General features: G+C 43.7%; 1 protein-coding gene across 1 annotated transcript in view; it reads left to right on the forward strand.

Moving 5' to 3' along the window:
- The window catches only part of COQ6 (coenzyme Q6, monooxygenase), a 100,120-nt gene extending 82,684 nt beyond the window's left edge, over positions 1–17,436 (forward strand). Inside the window, exons 8-12 of the mRNA XM_086937468.1 lie at positions 527–634; positions 1,280–1,482; positions 14,007–14,122; positions 14,465–14,631; positions 17,142–17,436. Coding sequence (XP_086793594.1) covers positions 527–634; positions 1,280–1,482; positions 14,007–14,122; positions 14,465–14,631; positions 17,142–17,171 — 624 coding nt within the window. The 3' untranslated portion in view covers positions 17,172–17,436. The remainder of the gene's footprint in view (positions 1–526; positions 635–1,279; positions 1,483–14,006; positions 14,123–14,464; positions 14,632–17,141) is intronic.
- The last annotated feature ends 227 nt before the right edge of the window (positions 17,437–17,663 follow it).

The following is a 17,663-nucleotide window of genomic DNA, read 5'->3' on the forward strand; positions in this document are numbered from 1 at the left end:
TGCTCAGGCATACACCGTGGTGAACTCGATGCCAGCAACAGGTACTCTTTGTCAGTCTTCCTTGATGAATACTCAAAGAACCCCACATTCTGTGTTTTCTCAGTATTTCTAGCAGTGACACTCGGTCTCCTAGGCTGTCACATTGTATGGAAAAAGTGACTTGAAACATTTGCCTTACAGCCTTGAGTCAGCTGTAACACTAGGTGACCTTTCAGCTGCCCACTCGCCTTGCTGTCCTCTTTCCCGTTTCACTGCTACATTTCTTCCCATCACCTCAGGATCTTCAGGCGCTCTTGCACAATGTTCTCTTGTTTGGGCCTGATGTGAGGCCATCACTGGTGTTATCCATGTTGCTAATGTCTGTTTCCCAACTTCTTGTAAGATAATCTTCCATACATTTTCTTGTAACTATCTTGCAGTGAATTGTTGGTAATTCCTGTACACTGAGTAGGGGTTCTTATACAAGCTTGTTTATTTATGCAAAGACTTCTGTATCCTTATTCTTTGCTTGCTCCCTCTCGGGCAGCTCTCTGACACGTGCAGCTCACTTGTGTGGTCCACATCTCCGGAGCAAGCCTCCCAGCTGTTAAATATGGATGAAGAAAGCTTTGTAGATGCCGTCAATTCTTCCTTTGTAAGTAAAACATTTGATATTGTGCACTATGATGAAATGTTTAATAGGGTCTGGAATGTATTTAATGTGTTTTTTTTTTTTTAGCTGATTCGGGGCCTGTTGATGAATTAATGGACTTGAACCTATAGTGAGCTACCAAGGGACTAGGGGTGCAGTTGGTAGACTTAAAACGTTAGCAAAACTGTAGGAATAATTAGGACATGGCCTATAGTAAATTCAATATGAACCTGGGGCGGGTGTCATGAACTGAGCCTTAAAGGATCTAGATATGGACTGCTGAGATTAATAAACCTGAGACCATATAGGGCCTGTGTGTGCCAGGGGGGATTAGCAGGCTCGGTTCTTTATAGTGAGTCTTTTGTCTGATGTAGTGCTCTGGATCCTTATTGGTGAGCTGTATATGTATGTAGAGGCTTGATTTTGGTACAAGATGAGTTATGGACTGGTACTGTACCAAGGCTTGTAACACTAGCATTTGTGAAGTAAATTAGAACACTATTGGTGAGGGAGAGCATGTACTGAGCTGTGTGTAAAGTGGAGGCGCGTGATTCTTTGATTTATAATGGACTGGTGCATTTTGTTTAACTACCTGTGTCTAGACTGATGGCTCAGGCTGTGTTGAATATATTTTGTTGTTTTCCTCAGTGGAGCAACGAGTCTCACTCAGACTTCATAGACTCTGCAGGATCCATTTTCCGATCTGCACTTTCTTTATTGATGCCGTCCGGTACTTCTGCTCGACAGCTGCCACCAAGCGTTGCCCGAGTGGATCCCAAAAGCAGAGCAATGTTCCCCTTGGGGATGGGGCATGCCACTGAGTACATCCGACACAGAGTGGCACTGGTTGGGTGAGTATTGCATGTACTTCACTTAGTAGACCATTGCTACTATGGGTATGGATGTCTTTGCAATGAATACGCAAGTGCGGCTTCAGAGAGCAGATGTATTACTGATGGCTAAATGAAAGTTGCTAGTGGTGAAGTGGGTATCACACTAATGCAACTGCTAATCTGTCTTCAGTCTGAACAAAAGTTTTCTTCAGAAACCTCACACTCTTTAAAATGTTGTATACTAGGGAGGGATGTAGGGGGCGGAGGTCGGGGGCGAGCTGAAGGAATAAGGGGGGTGGATTGATGGTGTGTAGCTGAAGGCAGGGATAGGGCTTTATTGAGGGAGGAATGGGCTGGAGGAAGAATCTATAGGATGGATGGACTGATGGATGGATGGATGGATGGATGGATGGATAAATAAATAAATGAATGGGTAAAGAGATGGGTAGAGGGATGTTTGGATTGGATGCACATCTTGTGGCAGACCTGGCATACCTCCTTTGAGCTGACTGGAGTCCTTTTGATCCTGTAAAGGCTATAAGACTTCAGGAATGGGCTGGGCAAAAGTGTTCTTCCCTATGCTATCAGGACAATGCCAAGTGCTAACTGTATCTTATTGGCACAGGAACGTGTAGTCTTCCCAGGATTAGTTCATGGAGAGCCAAAAGGTAATGCAAAGAGATTTTATTTAGAAACTCCAATTATGGATCAGAACACAGCCTTTGGAGGGAAGTTCCTAAGGGTACAAGTAACCGTAAATTATCCACAGTTTACAGATAATTCACATTCCCTGCTATCCTCATTTACAGAGTGGTGTGCTGTTGTTGTGAACTTCCCAATTCAGTAGATTTCCTTACTACATAAGGGGTTATTGCTTATAGTACCCTCTTTGGAGAGAAGGAAGAAGACCGGTGCTTCACTCCTCTCTCTATGATGAGTCAGGCTTATCTAGAGTGTTATGAGTCAGGCAACCCTGCCAGAGAAACTCGTATATGGGGTTATACGTATATGCGTGAACCCTCGCCCTGCCAGCCCCAGAAAACAGACTCGCACAGATTTTGGTGTTTTATAATAAAATGTTTATTATGTAGGATCAGGTAATAAGCCTTATGTAGCAGAATTATTGTAATTATTATTGTAATTTCAGCAGTCTTAATAAAGAAGGCTAAACATCAGAAAATGCCAAAGCATTTGACCCCATACATCTCTACATCAGCCTCGTAGTTATTGTGTTGACTGAATGATTAGTATTCTCCCTAAATGATGCCTACCCTTATACTTAGCTCTGCATACCTTAAACAGCTGTTTGGCCTGCACTTGGAAAATGACATTACCGGACCTGCCCTCCAACAACCAGTCCTTATCCCTCCCAAATCCCTGACTTCTTTATACACTTCTCCCCAATAATTCTCTATGTAAAAGTATGGGATACGTGCTGTGCAGTCTTACATATCTGCACAGCATAGAACAAACAACGTCTCTGTGACAAATGCATTCGCAAAGCAGGCAGATGTATCCTACTTTTCTTCCTACCAGATTTATTCTGTGTGAGGCTCGGTGGCTTTGTGGTTTTACTCACGGTATGTTGCAGAATGTAAGATTCCTCTCCACGGTTTTTCTTATTTTCGTTGCAACCGCTAATGGCTGTCTGTAGCTAAAATAATATGGCAATCTTGCACATTAAGTTAACTGGTGCACCATTCAAACTGTTATTTCTTTAGACCCTAAGCCTTCCACATACACACTAGAACGCGTTAATGTGCCACATGTCTGCCTTACAATTAGACCTGATTTGTATGTGATATGTTATCAGGAAACCTCTGCCTTTGACCTGTGTGCTGGCGGGTGCAATCCGGTGCCACAGGTACATCTGGCACTTGAAACCCGAACAGTGCAGTACTTCACACTCTCTATACTGACCAGAATTCAGAGGGCCATTAGTAGTGATGTTAACCGAATACATGTTGCTGCCACTGAACAATGACCTGAATGGAACAAATCTGCCTTCCCAAGAACCAACTATAGGCATAGAAGTAGCTCTTTATGGGGGAGGGAAGCCTTTGTCCCCAAAGTCAGACAATAGAATACTGCATTTCTTTATTGTTAGCCTGGTAACTTCTTGCACCTCCTTGACATTTCAAAAGCTTATTGTGGGAGGACTTGTATTCTGAAGCATCATGGCAAATATTATTTTAGGACCCTACAATCACCAGGGCTGGTGCAAGATCAAAATAAAACATTGTCACGAGCTAGGGAAAGGGACGGATGTGATTGGCAGATTTGATGAGCATGGCAGAGAAAGGAGGCTTTTCCAGTAATAATCCAGTGTGACAAGAAATGATGTACCACAAGACATAGGCTAACTTGTCAGCACACACTTTTACCCGACATTTCTGTAAGAATATACTGGCTTGTAGGGCAAAATATTACATTTTATTTGAAGAGTACAGATAGTACGCAAGTGTGCCATCACACATGTTCTTTGTACTGCAATTGTTACCTCGCACTTTAGGCATTGTCAATGAAAAACGTAATCTGAAGATTACCTCTGACATGTGGGGGTGCCTTTTGCATTTTGTATTGATGTATTAAGCCCTTCCTACAGTACATATGCTTACCACCTAAACTGTTAAGATTCTTTTCCGGATCAACCTCAGGATGGTGAAACTAAGTACAGCATGTGCATTCAGTATAGCTGCATCGTGTAAAACTATTGCTACATGGAAGTAACTGGCTACTTACTTGTTGAGGCTAGCAATTTGCTTTTTTAGACTACTGGGTGCAACATGTAGAGATCAAGTGAAGATGAGGCACAAGTTCCTGCAAACGACTGGTTTCCCATAGCCTTGCCAAATTCCAGAGAGAATACCTGTTCCACTTGCTCTTTGTTTTATTTGAAGTAACTTTGATCCAGACAGCCTCTGTGACCTAAGAAAAAGCACAAGTAAATCTCGATCTGCATGAAACCGCAGGTAATTACGCTTGTCAAGGTCTTGCTTCCCAGTAGCCTATCGTTCCAGCCTGACTGGGCACTCTTTTACTGGCTTTGCGGTCCAAGTCCAAGATGTATAAAAAAGAAAGCTAATAACTGGTTCACATGCTTTGCAACGCGGCTGGAGAAATGTGGCTCCCGCCAGAATAAACAAATACAATCTCAAGTTCCAAAGGCTACCAAGGATGATTGAGTATGGTTGCATCATATCTGCCAATAAAAAAAGTCGCAGAAATATTCTACATAGTTCTAACTTACTCCAGATGATTCTGCAGTCCGCTTCTTTACAGGATGTTGCGATGAGCTGAAGTCATGTTTTTGAGTCATAAACATCAAAAATGTTTTCACATTGACACCCAGGGAACTCTCATCGACTTCCTCTGCCCTCATTTAGGGCATCACATGTAAACTGCTTCATTGATCAGGCATTAATGTACATCCTCACTTGTAGCATGGGTCTAGCCACTCCAGTTTAGGATCTGGTCAGTCTGGACACAATGAATACACTGTACACATCAAGAAACCTGAGTTGGTGTATAGAAAATGTGTATTTTAAGAAGAGAAGCCCCTAATCTGACTTACTGAGACCTGGTTCAAGACAACTGTTGTACTGTTTTAAGTGACTTAGTACTCCGGTTTTTCCATTATTTCAGATCAACATAAAGGGAAATGTGGTGGTGGCCGAACGCTGATTTTTAAATACTCTTCTGACTGTCATTCGCTAACGCTCGTTTCTTTTAATCAGAGTTGTTGATGGGGAATGTCAGGAATAGAATATATTAAGTTATCGTCCTCCTTGTGGTTGCCCAACTGAAGCTTGTTCAACAAATCTGCCCTCGGCTGAGGTTCACGTTCTAGTACTAGATGGCCTTAATGTTCATTTTGGCATCAGGGCTAATACTGTTCAATGTGAATTTTTGCATTGTTTTCGTTATTTATTCTTTCCCTATCCGAATTTGTCCAGCTCATAAGGAGGGGCATATGATGGACATAATCTGTGCTGATAGTACTCGGTGTAAAAGCTCACCTACTTTAAAATTCTGTGGTATTATTTTTTAGCTCTACCTTTTTCTTAGTCCCTAAGGTATTCCAAGCAAAAATCTACAACTTTGTAAACAAACGAGTGCATAAATGGAGGCATCTAGACCTAAATGAGTTGATCTGTCTTCAGTTCAATTCTCTTGCTTATTTTTTAATGATCCCAGCATAATGAACACTAGAATGACAAACTGATTATGCTAGACAGAATGTTACTGTATCAGACCATTAGTTGGAGAAACAAAATAGGTGGTTCTGTCAGGAATTGACTAAGCTGAAACAAACCTTATGTCATCTAGAGCATGCTTTGCTCATTGACTGTGCGCCTTCCGCTAAGGCAGACTGGCTTCAATTTATCAGCGATTACGAAACGGCAATCAAAGAGGGCCAGTGCTTCATATTATGCACATAAGATCTTAAGTGCACCTAGCATTGCTAAAACCATCTTCACAACTATCGATGAGCTAGAAAAATCTCCCTTTTACTAAGTGCAGAATGAAAAATGTCCTAGCTATCATAATGAAAGTTTCAATTCTATTTAGGGCACGGAGGCGAGGATTTGGCTTTACTTTTTCTACTTTATTGTACCAGCAGCCATCAACTTCAACTTTTATGTGAACGAATATAAACTATATTTCCCATAGCTCTTTGGGAATAGAAACAAAAAACAGTCTATCCAATCGAACACTGCAGAACCTCTTTTTTTATATCCTATCCTCCCCTCTCTTCCTGCGAACACAGCCGCTTTCCCCGAAGGTTACTTCTGTTTGTTCAGATCTGTCCCTGAGGAAATAAAAATTGGAACATCATAAGTTGTTTGGTGGGTTTCCTAACATAGTTCAAGGAAAGGGTGGGCTAATCTTCACCTCCATGTCCTTAATAAAATTGAAACTTTCTGTTCCGATAGCTAGGACATTTTTCATTCTATGTCAGGACCTGCAGGCGTGGATTAGGATAGTTTTAAGCTTTTCCACTACTAATTTTGCCAGATTTTGGACTGGTGTCAAGTAAAACTTTTTAATAGTAGAGTCTGAGGACCAATCTGCTGCCTTTAGGATGTCCTCTAATCTAGGGCCCAAAGCGAAAGCCTTAGATGCCATGGCACCTCTCACAAAATGAGCTCCAAACAGAGAGATATTGATACCAGCTTCTTGCATAGCCCATCTGACAATGGTTGGGAAATAAACTGCCTTGTGAGGTTTAGTGAGGGCGATCAATAACTGTCTTTCTCTCTGACGGCGAAGTTCATCTGTCATAGACTCATAAGCTTTTATCACTCTAACAACACATTGCTTTGGAATTTCCAAAAATGCAGACTATGAATTTTAATTGCTTTTTGTTTGTCTAGAGATAAAAAGTTACCCCTTCCGGGGTGAATACCCTACCTGTTCCTTCCAGTGCACTCCCATCTGAGACTCTTCGGCAGGAGATCATACACAACAAGGTGGGCAGTTTTGCTGACATCTGTTTCCTTGAATGATACTTGTCCGAGGACCAGGACTTGAATAGGTCACAACCTTTATTGACATCCCATAACTTAGAGTATCTGAGTTTGGGTGGAACAGATAAACTAATACCCCCTAGGAGTTTACACACCAAATCGTGTTCTCTCACCGCATGTCCATCTATCGGCAAATGACCAGCTGAAATAGCCGAATGAAAAGAATTAATAGTCTTATAAGCCTTAGCCTGGCAGCCTTAGCCATCCGAGGCTAAGGCTGCCAGAAAATTTAGGACATGGACAATTTCTGCGTCCAAGGGATCCAATTGGCGTTGGGGACACATCTAGACCAGGCGGAACACTATCTTTCCTTTGTGCTTTCTGACCAGGGTTGGTGTGTAAAGTGGCAGCCTCATGAAATGCCTGGGACTTTCCAACATTCACGGTAATACTCCATGCCATGAGATGAAGTGAACCTGCTAGAACCAGGTGGTGAGGATTCCCTGGTGGATCCCTATGAAGATCCAGAAACTGGGGGAGAGGGGTTGGAAATCCCAAGAAAGTTCCATCAGAGCTGGAAGCCATCCTTGGGACCTACCGACTGGGGTAATCACCACCAGATCTGCCTGCTACTCTGAACTTGTATGGACAATCTCATGAACATCAGGAATGCATAACCTTTCACCCTCTAAGTCCTGGAGAAATGCGTCTGTTGATAGCCATGCGCTATATAAGAGCCTTTCAATTTCAATTTCAATTCTGTTGATACCGCTCTGGGATCTGGACACCAACTGTAGTGTCTGTCCAGTTGGAAATCCAAGCAAGAGACAAACGGGTCTATCCTGAAAGGACTACACCTGTCTTGAATCTCTTGGAACACCTGTGGATGTCCTTTCCAGAGGTTGACATCTTTCCAATGACAGGAGTGCCAATCTGCCCCCAGGAAGGTGTTCCACTGACACTGAAATTTGGTTGGCCAGGCAGTGGTGCCAAACAGTTTAAGCTAAATCTGAAAGGGTCTTGGACCTCTTCCCCCAATAGGTTATTGTAACGGACCTGCCACCTTGTTGTCCATCTTCAGAAGGACACAGCATTTGACCCAGTCCTTGATCCAGCACTTGACTGTGAAGGAGCCTGCCATTAGTTCCAGGCAGTTTGTGAATGGCTTGTTCTGCCGAAGACCATTTTCCTCCCGTGGAGTATTACCCGCAACGAGAATCCCCAGATTAATTCTTAGTAAAGTTGTGTGTTTTTCAACTTTATATTTTGAAACCAATATTTATTTCTATGCTGCAGAAGTTTTAATCTTGAATGCATTCACATTAGCAAGATGAGACTATTGCTGTGCTGCCTATCTTGCTCTGTCTGCCAAATCTGTGAAAACAAAGTTGGTTGCTAGGCTTATCTTCAATAATAAGCAGTCCGAATCAATCTCACCAATTCCTGGACTCTCTGCATTGCCTCTCGGAGCATCAAGGCTATGTTTTACATCTTTGACTCATGACCTTAGGAGTCAGAGCTTTTTCAGCAGTGAAGGTCCGGTATTTGTTACCATTTTCTCTCTATTCTCAACCCTCTTCATTAAACTTGAGCTGCTAAAGACCTGGTTATATATTTTTCCCTGGTTGTCACTCTTAGTTTAGTAAGCCACCTGGTGGCCAATTTTTGTGTTAAAACCAAGGAACTTTCTGGTGTTTGTGTTCTATAAACACAAATACAGTAATTCATGAGGCCTCGGTATAAATTGAAAAATAAGTAAATAAGCATAGTTATTGAATAATCATAGGTAGATACCAGTGAAAGATTCAAAAGGCAGACACAATTATTCTTACAATCATTCCTTGCATCTAGCCACTGGGTCCCACGCAGAAATAACAGAATGGTATCCTGAAGTCTAGGTCACGTGAGAACATTGGAAAGTAATTTATTGGAAAATGTAGTAAGTGGCAGTCCTTGACCAGCTCCAACTGATATTTGTTCCATGACCACTCAGTGTACAATGCTGATGCAGGGCACTAATTACAATGCTGTGTACTACGTAATGGAACACAAAACCTAATACATAACACATCTGCCTTCCTAACCGATAATTAGAAAACTGAGCAATAATAGTTTGATCATTTTCATTGGAATTGAAGTCTTAACTCGGGCTGCATCTTAAAATGTTAACTTCACTGCTCATATTGCACTTCTAAGAGAACTGGCTTGCTTCCACGAACATCCTTTGCTTTCAGGTCTTCCTCACTTTGCACGGTCACTCCCATTTGTGCATAACTGTGCTCTAGAAGATCGATATCTGCTTCATCAGAAATCCTATCCTAGCTCTATATTTCCAGCATATGAATTGAATACATTGATCGGTTTCTCTTATTTCCCTGGCAGAGTATTCTAATAATTGCATTAAGAATGAGAAGTTTCTCCCCCTCTGATGCTGATTTCCAATAGTCTGTTTTAGGTCGAGCCTAGTCGATGGCACATGCACGGTCTTTCACGAGCCATATGGTGGTTTACCAACTAGTAGAGGCTTGGAGCACACCCATTGCTTGGTTTGGCTTGTCACTCATGTTTGCCTGATTCTTATTCATATGTGTGGCAGCTGGTCAGTCTTAGGTTTCTCCCTCCCATGGAGGGTTGCCTTTATACCAGAACTTTTGTTAGATGGCATCACTGTTTCCAGTGCTTTCTTTTCCGGCACTACTTTTTTCTTTTGTGTGAAGCTCTTCATGAGTGTATGTGTTTTTGAACTGTCCTCCTCCAGTCCTTGTGGCTCCCTGCACTTCGTATTCTGCACGTGGGGGCTGCAGACTGGAGTGATATAATGAGCAGTTACCCCTGCAGAGCGGAGCAGAATCCCTACCAACCAGCCTCTCCCGTGTTTCTGGCTCAAATGCCGGTATTTGTTGTTTCACCCCCACTTCTAATCCATGCAGTTCCTCACGTTCAGACTTCATACCAGATGTATCTGAGTGTATGACATCCCTTGTGTGTCCTTGATAATAAGTCAAGTGAACCAGCTGCAATACTTCACTGGGATTTCCCTGGCTGTGACCCAAATATGCTTGCAATACAAGGGTTCGTTAGTTTCAGTTTGGGGGGGGGGGCAGTGTAATACATGTTTTGCATCGCTGCTGAGTGGCGGTGTGTGTCGTGGATAATACACAAAGAAGGGACAGGCGAGGGGGGCTTTTTGGGGAGGTCCAGCATAAGTGCCCCAGAGCAATTCTACAGAAAAAGTTATGCTGTTCCTCAGGAGTATGAGTCGGAGTGAAGGGAATCTAAACCAACCCGACCAGATTGGTTCAAAGCTGGGAGTCCAATTATTGGATTATAATGCCCTCACACACCCAATTTTGATTTGCGAATAACATGGAGGGGCTTGAAACCTGCCAATTGCTTGCCATTGGTCGGCCTTCCTTGTACCTCTCATATACCTCCTTCTTATTGGTGTCCCAGCTTGTCAGTCTTGTGTTTGTCCTTCCATGGAGCATTGCCTCTACAGTTCGATTGGCCGTCATCTCTCCTTCCACTGCATTCTTTTCAGTTACTACTTTTTTCTTTTATGTTAAGCACTCCACGTACGTCTCTCCCCCTGTTGCTCTCTGTCACTCTTGTGCTTCTCGCCAACCCCCTTATGCTCCTCCACATTGCTTCTCCTTCATTTGCACCCACCGCATCACTTTTCCAAACCCCTTGTTGCTTTAGTGTTGTTCCTGCCCTATCACTGTTGCTTTTGCATACCTCCCGTCCTTGCCGTGCTGCTTTTGCATCCCTACCGCCTCCCCGTTTTGCTTGGTGTCCCCTACCATGTTGCTTTTGTGCCCCCTCCCATGTTTTTTCTGGGTTGCCCTCCATCCTCCCTCGTGTTGCTTCCCCCTTCTCCCTCCTGTCTTAATCGCTTTTTCAAGCTTTATATTCTTTTTAGTTACATTTCCAAAAAGGCGCATACCAAATGACCTCCATAGCCACGTTAAAGGTGTTTAGTGGTTTTTTTCATTTTTTTAAAAAAAACATTAGCCACGCTCCGCAGCATTAGTGTGTCTAAAAACAACTGGCAAAGCAAATAGGTAACATAGGCGAGATCCATTGGCTTTGCCAATGTATGTTCCTTCAGCAGGATGAAGATCTGGAATCTTTCTTCTGCCGGCTAAGCACCTCAGTAAGAAAAAAACCCAATGCAAGCTTGAGAGAGGGTAGCTGAATATTGTATACTACATGGTAAAAGCAAAGTTGAGAATGGAATAAAAGATGAGCAGAAGGAAAGCTCTAGGTCTAGAGGTCCGGTCTCCAAATTGTATGTTGATGAGCTAGATACTCTAATGTTGATCGATGGACCCTACCGGTTCCCAAACTGTTCTTTATTTGTGGGGTAGTCCTTCACAATGAGTTTTCTCTACTTTTTCTATTGCATTACCTCGTATATATTCAGTGGGAATATCAATCCCGAGGATGGCTATGATGATGTATTTCTTATCTCAGAGATGTAGACGCATTTCTCACTTTGTGAATTGTTGTTTTTACACCTTCTGTGATCTTCGTCTGATGGACAAAACCTCTGAGCTTCCCTAAATTGCACTCCTATTTTGGAAACATTGACCCTGCTCTCCCAGTCCAGCTCACAGTGCTTGCGCCTGCGCATATTTAATCATTTTCTGCTTTCATTGCCATGATATCTCTACTCAAACACTGCCAGCCCTTTCCTTATGACGTGTATCGTTCTAGTGGACTTTGTAACCCTGAATAATTCAAGTGTACAGTAGGCTAACGCGTAAATGGACAAACTGGTACAACCAATAAACCCTTCCGGTTTTCCTGCTCTCCACATTGCCTTATATTGTTAAATAATGCAAAGCTATCAGCACACATATTTAGCCAATAATAAGTATCATCCCTTCAAGCGTTACTTTTCTTTTAAGGAACTGTGTATACCTTCTCTGTTATTCTTTAGCAATAATCTTTCAACGTCCACCATTAGCTGTATCATTTAGTTCTCTCCAGTCATATACACATCACCCTACGATGCATATCCATAATAGGTGAGGTCTCGAGTTGTTCATGCATCTTTTTCAACTTCAAGATACATTGTTCAGTGTAGTTTTTCATCAGGTCACTTCACCAGGCCGTGAGTTACACCATTCATTACACCAGCCTTTACCTTGGCTCTGGTTGCTTTTCTTCTGGATCTTTACACTTTTTCCGTTATTGTGATTGGTTGGATTCCAAACTTCAGCATACTTCTGAACTGCTTCTCCACTTGGACACATAAACGTCGCAGACCTATCTCTACCCTTGTGTATCCATCACTATGCAGCAATCCTGCCTCACATGGATACAACCTAAATGCACACAATTCAAAAGGAATTGACAGACTTCCACACCACCAGGGCTCAGACTTCCAAACCAATGCATGCACTATTCTCAAGCCACACCACTCATTCCGGAACCGTGCCCATCAAATACAGTGTGGACTGGGAATCACCTAAATGTACACTTCACTATAGGAAGCCTGTGAATCTGGTGGTACTCTTGTACTTTCTCAACTGATGTTTTTTACTTTTTTAAATGTGTTTATACAGTTTTTCAACAGACGTAGAAGCAGCAGTCTGTTCCAACTGAGCAGCCATATACCCCCCCCCCCCCAGTGCATACCTCACAATAAACATTGTCTACAGTTTTGCAATGTCTGCTTCCCTTCTGTCCCTTGAAACTAGAAATCGCACATTTGGTGCCCCATCCCGATCAGGCTCTGTGACTTCCCCCAGCAAGATCTCCAGATTGCCCAGGCATCATGTCAGTCATAATCAGGTCTTCTGCCTCTTTCTCATCCCTGTGTGTGTGTTGTTATGCTGTTCCTCTGCAGTCTCTCAGTCCAGGTAGTCATTCGCCCAGAGTTAGGGTTCTGGTGCCCTAGTTGCTACCCAATGTATATCACTTTGTCGCCGTGCCAATACCAGTCTCGCTGCCACCATTCAGGCCTACATTTTTTTAATTGGGGTACCATCCCTAATGAACATAGCTTTACTGAGGTTTCCAGCTGTAGTCCAGTTATGATTGACCTGAGTTGTCATCTTTGTCCAGTAGTCCATCAGGCGGGTGCACGCTTAATTCATGTGTAGGAGTTTGGCAGCGTGCATTGTACGCTGCTTACAGGTAGCCTGACTATTAGACGTTTTGTCCTTGGAGCATCAAAAACCTGGAATGCTCTTCCTTTACACATCAAAGCCATGTCGAATAGCTGAAAACATTGCTTTTCTCTCTAGGTTAATCTCATTTCTTGGGGTATTTTTTTCCACTTGCTATCTCAGCTAGCAGCAAGATACCTTCTGGGTAATAGATTGCTCTATAAGAATACTTTACATAACTATTAGGGCAGATCGCGGCCAGTTGTAAGGTGCCATATACGTTCTGTGCAAGTAGTGTAACTGTATGAGCTTGAACCTTGCATTTGGGAATACCAATTGTACTTGTTCACACTCTATCCTCCACTCACAGTCAATTTGTTCTCACAGTCCCCATTCCCCAGTCTTTTGCACATTTTGTTGAACCACCCTTTTCCATCACCAGCTCCACATATAGTTCAGTTATCAAGCGCCAACATCCAGCCAGCCCCAGGATTTGAGATATTGTCAAGTGTTCCTGTGGCTCATCCGAATAAGACGGTCGGATCCCTCGGGCAGTGAACGCTAGTCTAGCACGGTGTAGAAACTGTCCAGTGCTCAGATCAGTCTGCTTCTGCGCTTGCGCAGAGAAGATAAATCTGTTATTCTTGTATAAGTCAGCCCCCTCTAGCCACTTCGTATAGTTCATGTTGTTCCATTCACGTTCAAACAAACTCTGATTGCCATAGTTGGTCGTTATTGCAGTTTGGGCTACGATTGGGTGAGCATTGGGTCATGGATTTGCTACTCTTGTGTGGTGACAAGTGGGACCGGTGTGCTGCATTAGTGGGGAGAACATTGGTGTGGAATTGTTTGTGTGAGTGGGTCTGTTGGCATTTGGTAGGTTGGGAGGTAGCTGCTCTGTGCTGACACGCCCGACATGTGGTCTTGAGAAATCTTCCGGTTGTGTTTTCAGGGACGCTGCACACCGTGTACACCCCCTGGCCGGCCAAGGCGTGAACATGGGGTTTGGTGATGTTTCAAGCCTTGCACAGCACCTGAGCAGAGCTGCTTTTGCTGGAAAGGATATAGGTAACGCATACGTGTGATCTCACTCTATTGTAAACTGTTGGTGGGAGGGTGGAAGTAGGGCTGATGGGTAAGTTCAGGAGCTCGGATTGTAATGGAGGGAGAGGGGTGGAAAGGGCATGCAGATGTGAAAACTGAAAGCATCCGTAATTTGGTTCTGGTGCCATGACACTATACGGCCGGCCCATTTCTGCTGTGCTTTTTTAAAAAGGGAAGAGGCTTGAGAAGTGTCCTCTTTGAGGAGAGCCTGGTCATGTGAGTTGGGTTTTGTTCGGTATATAGAAGTAAAAGAGCTCTACATTTGTGCATAAGTGAACCCTGAGCCTTTCACTTCCCATGCTGCAGGTTCCACCCGCCACCTCCTTGAGTATGAGACGGAGCGGCAGAGGCATAACTTGCCCATGATGGCTGCCATTGACTTGCTGAAGAGACTGTACTCCTCCAAGAATGCACCTTTTGTACTCCTGAGGACTCTGGGACTGCAGGCCACGAACTCTGCCTCCCCTGTCAAGGTAACCTCACAGATGGAGATGACATGTTGGCACCTGAAATAATCTATCTGCGGGTGGCATGGAAATGTTTTGGTGTTTTTTTTTGGGGGTTTAAATCTGTTTTATTGATTTTATACAGTTTTTTGAAAGGTGACAATTGCATGTGAAGCTGCTTCCTATAATAAAAGCCTAGGTTATAATGCTTACATATCCATTGGCCATCAATACAACACAGCATTTAGTATCCGGTACACAGTTTGCAACTGGTATGTCGAACGTACCCAATAGTTTCCCCATTAGAGAAGCAGTTACAACATCTGCCTTCAAGTCATCATTGCACATTAAGCAGAGTTACAATGAAATACAATGGGGTGTAAATGGAACAGCTGCGGTGCTCTGCAAGAGTCCTTCCAGTTCAGTCACATTTGGCTTTTAAACAGATGAAACAACAAATAACGACAACAATAACGGAGAACTGCCCATATGATCTCCTCCCCTTCCCCGCACATGCCTACATCGCATTTCCTGGTTAATAAATCACTCATCATCTCCCGTCGGTTGTGGCTACGCCAGCACATACATTTAATTGGCTCATGCTTGTCCATGGAGTACTGCGTTGTACCCTCTAGTGGTGCGGGTGGTTGTGGCATGGAAATGTCTTAAGATGGAAGATTTGGTTTGGAGATTACTTAGTCGCAGTACACATCATTTTAGAGAATCTGGTCCTTTAGCACCCCAAACATTCGGGATTTCCTGGATGGGGTATGTAAAACTGTGGTCGCCCCCCCCAAACCACGTGTGCAGGGGTTCTTTTCAGTGGCCTTTTAGGGATTGAGTGGTTCCAGTTGTTTGATGGGTGACCCGTTCACTCTGTTGTGCCTCCTATATTATGTTCATCATAGGCTGTACTGTGGGTAGAGGATTGCATGACTTAATTGTCTGATGCAGTACTGCAAAATCTTGTTTATAAGTTGGACTCGGGCCCATGTGTACTTTGTTCTCAATTTGCCACCATTTGCCAATCCTAATGGCACCTGTGAAATGCACAAAGGCCCAGTGTGCTGGTGTATTTCTGATTAAAAACTGCTGTCCCATGAAGGGGGTTCAGGCTGGTCTTTTCAGGACCTACAAAAAGAATTTCAAATGCCTAGATCCCAGTTTTACAGGTACCTTCAGTTTCGTCATGCCCTCTCCCCTAGTTTACTGGGCCTGGAGTCTCTTGCGGAATTCAGCCTGGTGGAAGCAAAAGTATTTATGGGGGACCTACAGGACTACAAAATATCCAAGATCTATCAGTCCCTGGTTAGTCACTGCTCTCCCACGCTGCAGAAGCTCAGGGAGGCCTGGGAGGGGGAGGTTGGATCGCTGGTTGAGGAGGATTGGACGGAGGTCCTTGCCTACTCACGGGGGTCGGCCATTGCGGTGCGCCTCCGTCTCGTCCAATTTATATATCTTCACTGGGTTTACTTTACGTGGGTCCGGTTGTAGAGGGTGGGTCTGGTGGCCTGTCCGGTATGCCTTCGCTGTGAGAGGGAGGAGGGAACCCTAATGCATACAATATGTCACAGTCAGTCTTTGGTCCAGGTTCTGGAGGGGAGTGGTCTCCTGCCTCTCTGAAGTGTTGGGCTGGGATCTGTCACTGTCACCGAAGCTACTGCATATTATGGAGGGAATCGGGGGCAATATTTATAAACGTCACCTGATGTTGCTGGGGTTTATCTTGGCAAAGAGGGATATAGCTAAGGCGTGGAAAGCTCAGATGCCACCTTCGGTGTCGGTCTGGAAGAGGGGTTTGGACTTTTGCATGGGCATGGAACTTCCGATCTTTATGGCGAGTGGCTGCCCGCAAAAATATTTTAAAATTTGGAAGCGGTGGGCGGATTATCGGGGTCTGCTGCTGGAGCCGGTTGATGCAAGGGGGGCCCTCAATCCAGTCTGTCATTATGTGCTTATAATCGTTATGTGTACAGGTGCGAGTGTCAATGGGGTAGGGTCACGACTAGGTTGTGGCAGGGGGGCGGTTAGTGCGATGGGAGCAGCTGTTTGGCGAGAGGGGTTCTTAGAGGTATATTTTCATTTGTAACTTTCCTCATCCTTGTTCTTTTAGTGACAAAAAAAATCAAAGTAAGGATGTTGTGTATTGATTATGCACATGTCTCTGGGGTTCAGAGCCCTGTTCTATATGTGTCCTTTGATGAATAAAATGTGTTTAAATAAAGAAAAACTGCGGTCACGCCTGGTAATATTAGGCCAGCTTGTTGTTGCAGTAGAGAGGTATAAAACGGAAAGGTTTTTACATCAAATTATCATATAAGGCCTTATGGTTGGCAAGCTCAGCAGATTCCAAGAAGTGGGTCCTGACATATGTGCCACCTTCACAGGTAGGGTTGATGCATGTTAATGAGCAGCATTACTCTCTGATATGTAAATTTGTTTCAAGAACTACTCATAAGACCATTTTGTGGGCTGCTAAAAGCAGCCAGAAGTGTGTGTTGGATCTTTGTAATGTGTATTTTTCGTGTTTACTGTAGGAACAAATCATGGCCTTTGCGAGCAAGTGACACTTCTGAACTGAAGAGCGCCCCCAAGAAAAGACTATAATGAACCCCCCCCCCCCTCCTCTTGGCTTCACTCCCCAGAGTGACTTCCCCTTCTGACATTTCATGGACTGCCCACTGGTTTATTGATTTCTGAAGAAGACTCCACGGAGCTGTCAAATGCTGCTAGTCACTGAAACGTATTCAAGAACGGGAACGCCGCTGAGCTGATTTCTAATCTGTAAATTTAATTATTTTAGCATAAATAAAGCTATATTTTTAAGGTGAATCATTGCTTCACTTCCATCCAAATTCTGTTCATCTTTGGAATCAAGAACCTTTGGCGGCAACAAGAGCGGTTGACTGGGACAGAGCAGCTCACACTGTTTGCTGCACATGTATAGTTACATTTTGAAGAATCAATAAAGTGCGTTATCCAATAAAGTGGCCATATACACGCGGTATAAAGTGGAAAGTGTGACTCTTTCAGCTACAGGTATCTCTAGGCTCCGCTCA

The sequence above is a fragment of the Lissotriton vulgaris genome, chromosome 9 (assembly GCF_964263255.1).
Source record: "Lissotriton vulgaris chromosome 9, aLisVul1.2, whole genome shotgun sequence".
NCBI lineage: Eukaryota > Metazoa > Chordata > Amphibia > Caudata > Salamandridae > Lissotriton > Lissotriton vulgaris.